This window comes from Sinocyclocheilus grahami, unplaced genomic scaffold (genome assembly GCF_001515645.1).
Source record: "Sinocyclocheilus grahami isolate Dianchi unplaced genomic scaffold, SAMN03320097.WGS_v1.1 scaffold187.1, whole genome shotgun sequence".
In the NCBI taxonomy this organism is placed as follows: Eukaryota; Metazoa; Chordata; class Actinopteri; order Cypriniformes; family Cyprinidae; genus Sinocyclocheilus; species Sinocyclocheilus grahami.
The window spans coordinates 1,311,692-1,328,553 of NW_015505366.1; the positions used below are offsets into that span (position 1 = coordinate 1,311,692).

Genomic DNA, 16,862 nt, shown 5'->3' on the forward strand with positions numbered 1-16,862 from the left:
CCTCCCCCACACACACACACACACACACACACACACACACACACACACACACACACACACACACACTCATACATACACACACACACGCACACATGCACGTACACACACACACACACTCTCACACACACACACACACACACTGATGTACCTGTTGAGTCTGTCTGCTGCCGCTGGTTCTCTGAGGGTGGAACAGCAGCCAGGAGGACAGAACCGGATCCACATTAACAGCGACGCCCTGAACGCTCACCAAGAGCACCGCACCTACAACACACACAGAAACTCTGAACAGACGGCCTCTGCACAAACCGCCGCTCACTCGCGCTTCTCACTGAGAAGAGCATCCACTAGCTGGACCGGCCTATTAGTGTGTGTTACTGCATCCATCACTTCAGACGAGAGCTCAAAGCAACTGATATGCAGCCAAAAATAACATTTTTCTTCAATAAACGTCCATGAAACATCAGCTTCTCTGGTTCTTAAACAATCATCTTTACCCACAGTTCAGCACTGAGGACATCCGTCACGACCGTGTGCGCGTAATAGCTCCCATGCCTTCGGGATTTACTGGGAATTCTCTGGCGTAAATCAGAACGCCTCAATCATCCGATAAGAGCGCTGATGAGCTCCCACTACTTCCAGATCGGCTTTGGACACGTCCGGGATCTTGTATGTCAGGCCCGCAGGCACTGCCGTGTGCTCTGAGAGCCAATCAGCTTCCAGCATCACAAACGAGGAGCACAACATGAGCACGAGTGTGTGTGTGAGTGTGTGTGAGTGTGTGTGTGTGTCTGACTGTATTAAAGGCTCATGTTCAACATCCTGTTGTGTGGCGCTGCCTTCAGCAGGTCACTCTGCTCTCTCTCTGCTCCAGCGGCATGTCTTCTCTTCCTTTAAGTGCTCTATTAAGGGAACTTTATGGCTTTTAAGAGGCTGTGTGTGAGATAACGCTCAGAAACACACACAAACAGAGCATCCAGGCCACCTGCAGCCGGGCGCTCTCTTCCCATCATGGCTCAGGCCCAGCGCTCCGGCTCTGCTATCATAAACACACGCGGCACTTCAAAGCTCCACAGCCATTGAAGACGCAGCCGTACGGGGGACGAGCGCTTTGATGTAGCAGAGACTGAAGGCCGTGAGGACGCTCGCCTGTCAGAGCAATGCCTGTAATTTCAGGAGTCACTGCACCGGCCCTGAAACTGTAAACAAGCAGCGGAGGAGATCTGTGCGCTCTGGACTCAATGTCTCACACCTGCAACCGCCTCATACACACTCACACATATACTCATACACACACACACACACTCTCTCTCACACATACACACACACACACACACATTCACACACTCTCTCACACACACACACACACACACACACTCACTCATACATATACTCACACTCGCTCACACACACACACTCTCTCACTCACACATACACACACTCACACTCACTCATACATATACTCACACTCGCTCACACACACACACTCTCTCACTCACACATACACACACTCACACTCACTCATACATATACTCACACTCGCTCACACACACACACTCTCTCACTCACACATACACACACTCACACTCACTCATACATATACTCACACTCGCTCACACACACACACTCTCTCACTCACACATACACACACTCACACTCACTCATACATATACTCACACTCGCTCACACACTCTCTCACACACACACACACACACACACACACACACACTCACTCATACATATACTCACACTCGCTCACACACACACACTCTCTCACTCACACATACACACACTCACACTCACTCATACATATACTCACACTCGCTCACACACACACACTCTCTCACTCACACATACACACACTCACACTCACTCATACATATACTCACACTCGCTCACACACACACACTCTCTCACTCACACATACACACACTCACACTCACTCATACATATACTCACACTCGCTCACACACACACACTCTCTCACTCACACATACACACACCCCCACTCACACACACTCATACATATACTCACACTCTCTCTCACACACACACACACACACACACTCAGTCTTTCATCTGCCTGATGTTATGCCAACACACAGGCCAGCCAATCACAGAGCTCTCACAGTCTCATGCTGCACTGTGATTGGTGGAGTAATAAGCTATCATTTCAGACCAGAAAGAGCACCTGCGCATGTGAGTGAACCTCTGAAAACATGACCATCATCATCACATCATGCTTCGTCTTTCATAACTGATGGAGGAGGAAGCAGAAACACATGTCCTTATTCCACCACCAGACCGAGCTGAAGCGGTCCGACCGCAGGAACACACAACAGTGATCATCAGCCGTCTACAGACAGGATCACGCGCTGCATGCAGCCCTTCAGAAACGTCACAAACAGTCAAAAGCGGATCAGATCAGATGACTGGAACTGTTAGAAATAAATTAAGAAATACTGTTCTAATAAGTTCTAAAAGCACTGCTACTCTCGTGTAGAGGCGCAGTAATGCAGCGGGCGTTAAACGTGCTGCTGATCAGGTGCATGTTTATCTCTGACTTGTGAAATCTGAGTCCCTCCATTTCTCCGTTCACTTCCTCCGAGCGGTGAGCGGGATCTCTGTGCAAATAAACTCCAGCATCGAGCACACGAGGCTCCAGCAGACCTACATGCAGCAGGACACATCTGAGCCGCTCCTGTTATTCAGGCCAGCTGCTGCGAGCGGAAACATGCGCTGCTGCATTAGATGACTCACTGCTTCAAACGCCAGCAACAGCGCAGCATTCCACGCGACTTCAGCGGCACTCTGCTCAGATATCACATAAACATAACTAACAAGACTAACAGTGAACCCAGAGTCTGACTGAGAGCGAAAACATGTCAGAACATAACAGAGAGAGAAAATGAACATACAGGAGAGCTAAAGATATCTAAATCTGTGAGGATTCAAACCCTGCACCACAGACGGGTCTACAGACAGACAGACAGGTCTATCACAGTTAAGCCACAGACACATTACATCAGTTTCATCTCATTTACAGTGGATCAGTGTATGACTTTTGATGTTGGTTGTGTGATCGAAGTGTCTTTAAATCAGAATGCATTTGCCCCGCCCCTCACCCAAGCCCCGCCCCTCAGAGGGAGTGGTTTACTGCCTTCTCTCCGCCGGCGTGCTTGTGTCCTGCAGTAAATCTGACGTGTGTTCCTGTATCTGCGTCTCTCATCTCTGTCGTCTCTATGAGAAAGCGTAAATAATCTCTCCTGCGTAACGTTTGTAATTGCAGCTGTATTTCACTCTCGGACAGAAACATCTTGTCTCAATTTTAAACCCCACAACTAGCGGCAGGCCTACAGAGAGAGAGAGACAGACACATACTGAAACATATGGAGAGAGAGAGAGACACATTTAGAGTGAGACTGTGTTGGTTTATTTGAGTAGAGAACGACCCTCTGTGTGTTTGACGTCTCTGTTCGATGGTTTTTGTGATTATTTATTTAGAGAGCGGGCAGCCGCGCAATAGTTTACGCCGAGCCCATTAGAGCCGGAGAACAGCTCGGCTCCGTGAGAGATCGCAGATGAGAGCCGCCCACATCTCAGAGCAGCGTCATCAGACGGACCGTCACACTGTCACAAACATACCAACGCTGGGGTCCGGCGGGCGAGCGAGCCGCCACAGGGGGGCAGTGATGTCACGAGGAAAGCACAGGGTCTCAGAGGCTGCAGAGCAGTGCATGATGGGAGTCCTCACAGCTGTAAGTGCAGCAGGAAATAACAGTGCAAACTAAGGCCAGAACGTGTCAAACAAACGACTTAAAAATGAGCAGGAGAGAGTGGCACTGCGGACCACCCACTACTACCGTTTACCAGCCAACTAACTAACTAACCGACCAGCAGCCAACACCTCGCCTCGCCTGTCTCTCTCTCAGCTCCTACTGAATTCACCAGCCAGCGCAGGAGCTCTTACTGCAAACACACACACACACACACACACACACACACACTCTGTGGCGCTCCAGAGGGCTGCTGTTTTACAGGCCGCTTCAAACAGAACCCATAATTACTCATAAGAACTCACAAACCGCTCACACACACACACTCATTACACAAGAACTCAAAACATACTCACACACACACACACACACACACAGACAATTTAACTACAGTATTAAGAGTCACATCATAGAAACAAAACTTTAATCTTTAAAAAGCCAAAGTAACTCGCACACACACACACACACAAACAGGGTCCCTGAACTCATGCCAGGACAGACTGAAGGACTCTCAACAACCCTGAGGAACTGAATGAGTACACACACACACACACACACACACTTGTTTTTATCATGATGAGGACTCTCCATTACCTTCTGCTGTTTTAGTGCTGAACTCTCACACAAACCTTTCTGCTTTCTACATGTGAACATGTAGTGGGTGTGGTCTGACTGTGGTGGGTGTGGTCTGAAACATGTGGGCGTGGTCTTAATGCAGTGAGTGGGTGTGGTCTGTATCTAATGGGTGTGGTCTGAATATAGTAAATGTGGTCTGGACATAGTGGGTGATGTCTTAATGCAATGAGTGGGTGTGGTCTGAAACATGTGGGTGTGGTCTAATGCAGTGAGTGGGTGTGCCGGGAATGCAGTGGGTGTGGTCTAATCTGAGCGATATAATAGCTCAATAGCACATCAACCCACATCAACACATCCAAACAATCCAAAACAAAATGCATCTGTTCTGTTCTACACGTGAAGCCATGTCTCTCTCTGGTGTGGAGGTCACGGGGTCAGTGGTCCTAAAGGGAACATCCTGTCAGATCTTCGTGTCTAAAACTTCCCCTCAGAAATTCACATTCCATCACAGTGTTCCTACTGGCTGACTTCATTAATTACACGCCGTCACTCCAGCAGAACCGTGAGTCCTAACGACAGGCCTGTAATTAGCTTAATTAATTACAGATTAACCCACGCTGCAGCGCTAATGCCTTCTTTCTGTCAGGGACTGGCCTCCTCCAGACGCAGCGCTGGGAACGGCTCACCTTCACCGATCAGGAGCGCGTCTGAGGGATCATGGGAACGGGCCGGTTCTCAGCCCTCCCACACGGCCTCGTGTTTTGATATCTTCACTCGACCACGGAGACTCCAATCCGTTCCGCCAGCAGCACAGAAAACTACCTGCTGAAGTCCGTGAGCGCATGTGACCCGCAGTTATCAGTTAGCTAGAATCACAAACTACAGCCCTGCGAACAAACCCAAGATCAGCTCACTGGAGAAGAAGAACCGCCGCTGCGGGAAGACACTGAGGAGAAAACATGAACAAAGTCTGAGGAATATGAACCGTGATCAGCTGTGACGTGTGCTTCCAGACATCGCATGAAAACATTTCTGAAGACAGTCTGAGTGCTGTTTGCACGTGTGAGATCAGATGAACACTAACAAACAAACACCTCAAGAGTCGAGCTCATCAGAACTGAATCCAGAGGCGATCCAATTAAAACTCAGTTCCTGAATTTGATTTAGCAAAGCGGATGCAGATTTGCAATTTGAATGAATGAAGAAACAACTGAATGAATGAACTAGAAACAAAGTCTGACAAAGTCTTCTTTGAACAAGACTATTATGTATGATGGTATATGGAAGAGCAGAATGCATCACCTGTGTTGACTTTCTTCAAACTGTAATTCAGTAAGTTATTCTTTCCTGTCATACTAATTCCCTTCCTGTGCGTCGTGGCTAATTCAATAATTCAATCCATATTTCATTATTTAATTCTTCAGTTCTGAATTTCTCAACAGACGTGTCTGACCGCAGCCGGTTAGTTGGTTGTCACTGTATCGAGTCAGAGCAACGGCTGAGAAACCTCGACTGGACACTGAATGTTTGAGAGCCACTGCACCTCCGTGGGAAATGAATCCTCTATCCTGGGAATTAAATGACATCCAGCAGCTGAGAGGAAAGATCAGAGTTTTCCAGCTGTGATCTTGCCAGTGCTGAGAGAGAGATACAGAGCAAAACCTGTTTTTCTGTGGTTTTAATTCCCTTGCAATTCAAAATCTATTCTGTCATGCCAGTTGTGCTGTCAGAACATCTCTGAGACATTCAAACTCCACTAAATCAGCTAATGAGCCGTCGTTTGGACTCTCGTTCACTCGCTCTGCATCTCACAAACGTTTCCTGAAGCGCCAGATTCTTAAACGTCTGATCAAACGCAGTGTTTTTTCCAAAGGCCTCCACTAATAGACGAGCAAATCTCACACACATGCTGGAACACAGAGAGAACGGACTCCTGCCACCTGCTGCATCTGCACGTCCAAAAAACCAAATGATGCAACGGCTCTGGTTTTACGAGAGTCGTGCGAGTTTACAACGATCTGTTGAAGAAAGAAATGCCACCCAAAGCAGCAGCGCAGGTCAGAGCGTGATGTGTGTCTGCAGGCCGGAGACGAGACGTCAACCCACATCAGTTCTGACTCAATGAACAGATTAAAGCAGGCAAAGGTGAACGAGAGAGCAAAAAACACAACAGCAAGAAAGATGAGGGTCTAAAGACGCTGGTCCACTATGAGCAGAGAAAAGACCACTGGAGCTTCCAAACATGACCAAACGGACTACATCACTACATCACAGGCAATGTTCACGAGTCTCACTACATATCTGAATCATGTGATTTTAATAAAACACACAACTAATCAAATTCATAGCAGTCAGATGACACCAGCTGAAGTTGGAGAGAGCGGCAGGTTTGAGGAGAGCGGAGCAGGAGTGTGTTTATATGACGGATGGAGCAGAGGCTGTGGGAGCTGTTAGAGATCAGAGCTAGTGGACTCACAGCAGCCCGGAGCCCCACAGCCGTCCAGCCGGAGATCCGGTTTCAGGCCGGGGTGTTTGTGAGGCGATCAAAGCCGCGTCAGGCCCGATCCACCTGCTGTCATTATTCTCCTGCCTCAAACACGGAGCGACGCAGCCCAGCTGCAGCTCGGACGCTCTCATGAAGCTGATGCAGCTCTGCTAACAGGAGAAACACACCGCACTCAATGCATTCACAATCTCAGTCGATCTGTTGAAACAAACATTAAAGGTGGCTTTGTTTTGCTGTTCCCATGACTCCAAACGCAGCTCTCCGCCGAACATCTTCTGCATTCGCTGCGATCGACCCCTGCGTTTGATTAAATGTAGCATTTTGAAATCCCAGAGTTCTGAGAAAGACATAAATCAAACTCTCACAGCTGCATGAGCGCCTGAGGAGAACACATGCGCCCCCCGCTCCGTCTCGCGCTCTTTTTCTATCATCATAGAGCTCGACTCGCCTCGCGGTTCCCTGGGGACGAAAAGAGAGAGTCGGAGACAGAGAGAGAGACACCTGCAGCCCTCAGCTCGCACTGCACACCCATAAAATACCCAACATCCCCCACTGCACTAATCCACACGCCACCAAACTCCTGCAGCCAGATGTGTAACGAGAGCGCCGCACACTACCGCAAGCGCACTGCTCTAGCCATGCCTGCAGTATACATCTTCAGTATGCATGGCATGGAATTAGAGGCCTGCAAGCTCGACACGCTGAGTCCATTCGGGCCGGGCTCGGGCCATTTTATTTATTTTTTTACAGGTCGGGCTCATTTAGCTTCTCTCCTTTTATTGTGCCCATATACGTGCAGAGCACACATATGCTACTGTATGAAATATTGTTATATTGATTATATTATAAATATTATACATCGCCTATGCAATACGCAACACATATACACACGCATTAGCATACAGGTGACAGCTGACCATGCAGAGCATCAGGGAGACGTTGGAGCGTGGGGAGTTACTAAAAGTTCCCAATGCTTCGCGAAAACTGCATTTTGGAAGAGTCTTGATTTGATTACCACAGCAAACAGTGAGCCAACTGGTCATGTGCAGTGCAGAATCTGCAAACATATCTATCGAACACATGACAGCAAAAAACGCACGCAGTAGGCTAAAGCGTGCCGCAAAGCCCCAGCAAAAGCAACCTTGAATGTGTCGGGGGGAAATAGTAAGGAAATATTTGAATTATTTATTAATAAATTGGTGTTTTCTGAGTCCGTGTCGCAAAGATGAAGACGACGATCCTGATTCGTCCTCTCCTCATCGGACGCGCCTTTACAGAGAAATGCATTTTTACAGATTTTTATAAAATACGGCATATTTTAAGTTGTTTCCAATGCAAGTGATCGCGCCGGCGCCTAGCTCTCCACACAAACAATTAGATACGCGTCTAACAGCGCACATTTATATAGGTTAAACATGTAAACTAACATTGTGATAGGCTTGAACTGTTTTATCTATAGATTTTATTTTAGGCAAGTCGTGATGATTCGAATGATCAGCTCACTGTCTGCTGCTGGCCGCTTGGTCGTTACTTTAAAAAAACTAAAACTTACATTTAACGAACAAAAAAATGCTCCAAACGTTTTTCTAAATTAACTTCATAAAGAAAACAATGCTTCGGGAAAAGCTGCATTTTGGGAGAGTTTTGATTTGATTACCACGGCAAACAGTGAGCCAACTGGTCATGTGCAGTGCAGAATCTGCAAACATATCTATCGAACACATGACAGCAAAAAACGCACGCAGTAGGCTAAAGCGTGCCGCAAAGCCCCAGCAAAAGCAACCTTGAATGTGTCGGGGGGAAATAGTAAGGAAATATTTGAATTATTTATTAATAAATTGGTGTTTTCTGAGTCCGTGTCGCAAAGATGAAGACGACGATCCTGATAGCGTGGGGAGTTACTAAAAGTTCCCAATGCTTCGCGAAAACTGCATTTTGGAAGAGTCTTGATTTGATTACCACAGCAAACAGTGAGCCAACTGGTCATGTGCAGTGCAGAATCTGCAAACATATCTATCGAACACATGACAGCAAAAAACGCACGCAGTAGGCTAAAGCGTGCCGCAAAGCCCCAGCAAAAGTAATTACCTTGAATGTGTCGGGGGGAAATAATGAGATATTTGAATTATTTATTAATAAATTAGTGTTTTCTGAGTCCGTGTCGCAAAGATGAAGACGACGATCCTGATTCGTCCTCTCCTCATCGGACGCGCCTTTACAGAGAAATGCATTTTTACAGATTTTTATAAAATACGGCATATTTTAAGTTGTTTCCAATGCAAGTGATCGCGCCGGCGCCTAGCTCTCCACACAAACAATTAGATACGCGTCTAACAGCGCACATTTATATAGGTTAAACATGTAAACTAACATTGTGATAGGCTTGAACTGTTTTATCTATAGATTTTATTTTAGGCAAGTCGTGATGATTCGAATGATCAGCTCACTGTCTGCTGCTGGCCGCTTGGTCGTTACTTTAAAAAAACTAAAACTTACATTTAACGAACAAAAAAATGCTCCAAACGTTTTTCTAAATTAACTTCATAAAGAAAACAAAACGAAAAATAATCACTTTGACATTACATACAAAACTGAACTATTTTAATATAGCTGAAACAATAGTATAAGCTGTTTTGGGAGAAGGGGGGGGGGAGACGGGCTCGGGTCGGACTCGGGCCAAGAACTCTGATGAGCTGTCGGACACGGGTCGGGCCAGGGCCTATATTTGAGGCCCGTGCAGGGCTCTACATGGAATCCTCACAGTAAACGACAGCGCACACTGCGTGACATATTGTATCCCACAATGCAATGCAATGTGACAAAAGGTTCTGTAAGGCACTTCTGCTCAACTGAGTTGGAGCTCAGAAACCCACTGCAGAATGACTGAGAGGTACAGACCATTTCTGATTGGCTGCTGCTCGGTCTAGTTCTAGTCACAGATAGAGATGTGATTTCTCACCTAATAAAATCAAACCACAAGATACAAGCGCATGCATTATCAAGATGATAACTGGAGGATTTAAACATGCAGCACAATGAGGTCGTGACGCGAGCAGCACACTACTGATTAAAATTGCTGTATTGTTATGCTGCGTCGTGTACTGAAAAGCAGGCAAACTAAATCACTGCATTCATTCGTCACTCATAACATCAGAACAGACACGAGAGCGGTCCGCCGTGCAGCGAAGGGTTAATGCTCAGCGTAAAATCACTGTATGTCCATAAAAGATCCGTTTCAAAGCCACGCGGCCGGGATCCTTTTGTGATAAATCCAACGCCTTTAATTGCCTGTAATTTATTAGTGTGTTCCAACCTCAGGCTCATTAAACAGAAACATATTGGTCTGTGACTACGGGAGTTTAACAAGTACAGAACTCCCATTTTCTAAGTAAATTGGAATTTCTTTTTAATTCACTGGTAAACAATCGAATGGAAAGCAGATGTAGCGCAGCGAAGCCGAGGCCCATCCTAATGCCGACTGCGCGAGCCAGAGATGCAGATGGGCCTGGGAATTATTTAAATGTCATTTCAAGGTAATTAAACGTTACAGTTTGAAGAACGCTTTGAGGTTCAAGTGCTCAGGAAAGGAGGAAAGTGAGATAAAGATGCAAGAAAAGAGTGAGAGTGGGAACGCTTCCAAGCACATCTGGGTCTCCGGGACCGCGGTTCTCGAGTTCAGCGCGAGATTGTGAAAAAGATTATTATGGAATTCATAAAATACATGTCGAACGCTTAGAAATATTACTGGGCAGATTAAAGGCGAACGCTGCTATATAACTATTATAAAGCATCTCTTGAAGTATTGGAGCGACACCCACAGAAACGCTCCTCTGGATGTGACCATATCAGCAGATCTCGCTCACATCATGCAAACATATCTGAGACAGAATCACGCCGCTGACCAACTACAACCAAGCATTCAACTGATGAACTTCCTCTAAACAAACATGATGACATGTTCCTGTGCTGCTTCAGTCACATATAAACACTCCTGAGAGCAGAGTCTGACAACACACACACACAACCATTTAAGATGTCAAACTCAAGCTGAAATCCCTCCTAACAGACAAACTATGAGCACACGTCAGCAGAGAATGACTGAGTTTCTCTAACACACCATCATCGACTGACTCGTCACTCAGGAGTCCAGGTGTGATCGGTCTAGTTCACCGGAGCACTCTCTTTCTTTGATATCGGGAAGAATACCGTGAACCAAACAACACTGGACCCCACTGACTTTCACTATTTGATCAAAAAACACAAAATATCTTCATTTCAAGGAAGAATGAAAGTCGTGCAGGTTTGAATGCCATGAGGGCGAGTGAACGACGACAGAATGATCCTGTTCGGACTGCAGCAGCTTTAGCGACGAGAGATTCTTGAATGTGGTGTATATAAAAGCATCTGTCAGATGCACAAACGTAAATGAGAGAGACTCATGCGATGAGTTTCACACTAAACGAATGTGAAGCCGACACAAACACTGCAGTGGGAGGAGAGGAGCGATCAGCGGGATTCTGAGAAGAATCTCTTCCCCCTCTTTAATGATTCTGCTGTTTTCCCTTCAAATCAGACTTCAATATCTCAAATATGTCTAATTTTTATGAGAGTCTGCTCTTCTGAAACAGTCCAACATGGTGAATCACCCATCGGACGCTCATACTAAACACACACACAAAGACTGATGCATTCTGGGATCATCTGTGGAGGACACGTGATGCTGCCACAACTTACTCACCTATCTCTCAAACTAGGAGTCTGGCAGGATCTCAACACAGATGAACTCTGAAGTCTAAAGCTAAAAAAATCGGAGTCTATGAATCAGATTTCTATGAAATCTGTCGACTCAAATCTTCTGCAGACGGTAAATCGGGGGAAATCGTGTAGTGTATTCCAGCCACGAGTTGTTCTGTTTCTTCTGGTGTTTATTTGCTGCTGTAACTTGTAGTAAAGAGGAAGAGATGGTCGGTTCACATGAGGCTACAGTAATATGTTAATGTTTGAATCGCTTATTGTGATTATTGGATGGCAGGAGAAACAAATAATGTTCTCAAACAACATCACCTGAAATCCGATCTTAGCATTTATGAATCAAATATGAGTCCTCTGAACGCTACAGCTGCCCTACAGTCACTGTGAACGGATATGAATGACTGTCTTCGTTAAGCCTCGAAGGACTGAGTTGCTGCATACAGCAGAATTATGCTGACTAAATGCCAGAGGACGACGAGCTCCTCCAGACGAGTCTGTCTTCTCTACCTAAACATCCTATTGAGGTTTTCCTCCAGCTGCTCACTGGCGGTTAAAAGACATGCAGGCATGTTTCATCAGGGGTTTAAACATTCAAGACACCGACACACACACAGACAAAATCACGAGTGACTGAAAATGTTCCCTTTGTAGACGACTCGGCAGGGTTTGACCAGAGTGTAGTGTCGTCTCACCGGGGTTGTGAGCGTGCTCCTGCTGCGGGAGCTGCAGTGAGATCTGCAGGAGATCAGGAGACAGGAGAGACGCCGGCTTACGGATCCCACTCAACCAGCGGCTCGTGTGAAGATCTGTGGTGTCAGACGGACCCTGAACCAGAGGAACCAGGTGATCCTTCTGCCCCTCACACACACCTGCACACACACACACACACACACACACACATGCAGTGAAACATTAATAACCTGCATTATTTCCCTTTTGAATCACAACGAACATTCAGATCTGTTCAACACATTACAAGGTTAAAGGTCACATGATTTTCTGACTGAATCACAAACTTATTAATGAGCTTGACGAGATCATTGATTTTCTCAGATACGCTGCATATAAATGCAAGATTTTCTATTTTAACCACTGAGTTTAACCACATTTAAAGGGGTCCTATTATGCTCTATTACAAAAATTTGTTTTGACTCATACTAGTTTTGACTCATACTATATTTGTTTTGATTCGTCGATATTTGATATCACAAATCCCGAAAAATATGCGTTGTAGTCCAAACGAGTCGTTCGTTGTAGTTTTTGAAAAGTGATTTCTGTTAAATAAAATATCTCCTTTTGAAGTGGACTTTGAGCTTTGTAACTTTGCAGATCGTTTTTATGCTCAAACAGCAACATTACAGACTAACTAAAGTTGAAAAAGTGAAAAAGCATAATAGGACCCCTTTAAAAAAATATATAACTTACTATAGTTTACTATGAAGATTTTTTATTTTACACTGTCTTTTTACATTGTACTAAAAACAGTAAAGTGTCTGTTATGCTGTACAGAATCATCAGAGATGTTTGAGAAGTAAATCACTGAGACTCAAGGGAACTAAATCCAGGGAATGTGCCATAAAAACACAAGCAATACACCAAACACAGGCTCACTTGTGCTGTGCGTGAAAACAGGATTGTGCTGTTATGAACAAAGGCTTTGAGCATGCAAGTGTGTGTGTGTGTGTGCTTGTTTGTGAGTCTGTGTGTGTTTGTGAGTCTGTGTGTGTGTGACAGAGAGAGTATGAGCATGTGTGTGTGTGAGAGAGAGAGTATGAGCGTGTGTGTGTGAGAGAGAGAGTATGAGCATGTGTGTGTGTGTGTGTGTGTGTGAGAGAGAGTATGAGCGTGTGTGTGTGTGAGAGAGAGTATGAGCATGTGTGCGTGTGTGTGTGTGTGTGTGTGTGTGTGTGTGTGAGAGAGAGAGAGTATGAGCGTGTGTGTGTGTGCGTACGTGTGTATGAGTGTGTGTGTGTGTGTGTGTGTGTCAGACGGGCAGATGTGTGCAGCTGCTCTCACCCGGTGTTCTGGCACACACTTTCACAGCTCCAAGAGTCCCAGAAACACACAGCAGCGCCGGCCGCACACACACCTTCAGCTCTACACGCTGAACACACACCTCCAGCACGGGAGCGCTACACACCGGCTTCACACCTGCTGAAACACACACCAGTCAGTCACATCATCATGTGTTTGTTCGTTCAGTAATCTGGGCCATCACAGATGTATGATAGGAGTTCAGTCACAAAACACATTTACATGACAAACACTCATTCATGTTTATTACATTCAAACAATACTAATATATCTCTAGTGCTGTGTGTGTGTGTGTGTTGCCCTTAGGGTGTTTGAAGGGGTGTGTGACCCCAGTGACCTCCAGCTGTTTGCTTGTGCACCTCTGCACCTGTGCGCTCACACACACACACACACATTCCAAATGTGCTCATATGTGCACAACCTCAAATTCTGCCTGCTGCTTCTACTGGTGTGTGTGTGCGTGGGTTGGGGTGTGGGGGTGTGTGTGTGTGTGTTAGGTGTGTTTATATGAGGCTTCTGCATTCTGGAAAGTGTAATTTTAGCATGCGGCACATTCTGTTCCTGATGGTGAGAACAGTGTGAAGAAGAGAAGAGGAGAGGAGAGAGGAGAGAGGGGAGGGGAGAGGAGAGGAGAGGAGAGGAGAGGAGAGAAGAGAAGAGAAGAGAAGAGAAGAGAAGAGAAGAGAAGAGAAGAGAAGAGAAGAGAAGAGAAGAGAAGAGAAGAGAAGAGAAGAGAGGTGTTTGCTGAATGAAGGGCAGCTGTAGCACAGTTAGTGTTTGACCGCAGCTAATGTGACGCGCACACACACACACACACACACACACGGCTGTTTCTCCATGAATGTGTCTCATATCAGACGGATTCCTCTGCTGGATGTCACGGACACACACAAGGACAACACACTCCATCAGCACAAGGACACACGAGTGTGATGTGATCAAACAGACGCTTCTCACTGGAGTTCACTGCAGTCGTTATGAAACACCTCCATGAAGACACACACACACACCTCAGCACTCGACACACTCAAGGAGTTTCAAAGGCACACGTGAACATGCAGGTACCTGGAGTTTTGTAGGCGTGGCTAATGAGGCTGTCGCTGATGCTGCTGCAGGCTCCGCCTCCCACACTGTGTGTCCAGCTGCGATACATGCACTGCAGCAGCAGCACCTGCGCACGCGTCGCCTGCACACACACCTGCGGGAGCTCGAACACACACTCACACACCGGGACTGAAGGCGTCCTCCCCCTGACAGACTCACAGATCAAATACATCATCACACCCACACACTTCATCATAGTGAAACTCGGAAAACACTTTCCCTGTCTGTATGAACATGAGGGATTGTTAATGGAGTCGCTGCACATATAGAGCGTGTCACATCAGTCACTGTGAGACAGCAGACTGTCAAACTGAAACTCAACTCATGGCTCTTTAAATAACATGATAATGAACAACTATTACTAGAGCAGATCACGCATTCAAACACTGAACTGAGTAAATAAAGCCACAGCTCACATCCAGATCATTCACTAAACTTTCTATTTAATCACTCGAATGAAACAGACTTTAATGAATAGATGTTTGTTCTTCATAACATTCACAAATGTCTTCTTGATTCTGTATCGACTGGAAACACTGTTTGGTTACACAACGCTCTTTAATATGATATAAATCTCTGTAACACTCTATAATGAAATATTAAGCTGTGTAATATCTGCAGTGTGACAGCGATTCTGTTCAATATCTCTGTGCTCATACAACAGAAGCTCTGCGGTGAAAGTAGCACAGCGACGTCTCCAGCTGAGAGCAGTCAGTGTGTGTGGGAGCCCAGTGCTCTCTGGGTAATGAGTCTGTGTCTCTGATCAGCTCTGACGGGGAGAAGCGCTCCTCCTCGGGCACCTCTGCAAACACTTAACCGCTCTCATCCTGGCTTTGTAGTGCTTCTGGGTGGCTCGGCGCGTAACGGCTGACGTTCAGCAGAGATCGCCTAGCTGCAGCTGTGCCAGCGCACGGATTGAGACGGGGTCAGAGGTCAGGGGCAGATCTGGATTCACGGGAGTCTCGAGCGCCGCAGACGGGAAACACACCAGCACATGCCCAGCAAATGTTCGCCACACACACTGGCACGTCATGAAAGCTGGCGCGACTCGCTTCATTTCTGTGTTTTTGGGGAAAGCGATCTTAGCGACGCACCATCTGCACCTGTTTTTATTAATAAATAGACACGCTCAAACACAGCAAACAGCACCGCTAATCAGAAACAGACTCACACCAGCCGCTGATACACATGTGACACTCACACACAAACTCACAAACACACACACACACAATCACACACACACACAGTCATAAAACACGAGCCCAATTATACAAATGTCATTATTCAGGGACCCAAACACATCGGGGTGGAAAAGGTGACAAACCGCCACAGGAGGGTCAGACGGCACTGATGTTTTAATGGAGCACAGCCAATGTGAATATACAATAATAATTATAATAATGATAAATAAAAAATTTAATAAATATATTACTATAGTAATAATAAACCTGAGCATCTCTGAGACACTGAAAACACTGGATCATGAGCTGCTGGTGTTTAAATGAATACAGAGCTGCGCTTCAACCACTGAAGAAAGGAGCTTTTTCTGACAACACTAAAGTTGTGACTCAATTCACTACCCATGACTCCTCACAGACCTCACAAAAACTCATCGAATCTTCACGAATCAACTGTTCACTGAAAGGCTTCAATCCCTGACGGTGTGTGTTGAACAGCTCTGATGTCTCGTCCTGTAACACACACTCAGACTCAGTGACCCTCCATCAGTGAGACGTTCATCTGAGCAGCAGCACATTCTGACTGATGACAAGAGCATGATGGGATGTCTGCTGTGTAGGTCAGAAAACAACAGCACAGCGTTTCATTTACACAGAACACTCTGAACGCAACGCTAGCGTGTGTGAGTGTGTCCCGCGAACCCCTTCATCCCCGGCGCTGAGGAGCTGAGCGCAGCAGTGTGTGTGATGTGGCCTTGATCACTGACGGCGGTCGAGCTCTGCGCTCCTCATGTGTGCGCTGTAACAGGTTTAGCAGGCAGCGCTGCTGCGTCTCATTACTGCGCCTCTCACACACACTAAACTCACGCTCAACCCGCCGGGCTCCGGGGAGTTCTGTAAATGAAGGGTGATCGGTACCGTGTGAGCAGCCTCACCTCC

General features: G+C 46.3%; 1 protein-coding gene across 1 annotated transcript in view; it reads right to left on the reverse strand.

The window, feature by feature from the left end:
• LOC107594638 (vacuolar protein sorting-associated protein 13B) overlaps nucleotides 1–16,862 on the reverse strand; it is a 53,702-nt gene that overhangs the window by 6,757 nt on the left and 30,083 nt on the right. The window contains exon 12 of the mRNA XM_016284757.1: nucleotides 149–261. Coding sequence (XP_016140243.1) covers nucleotides 149–261 — 113 coding nt within the window. The remainder of the gene's footprint in view (nucleotides 1–148; nucleotides 262–16,862) is intronic.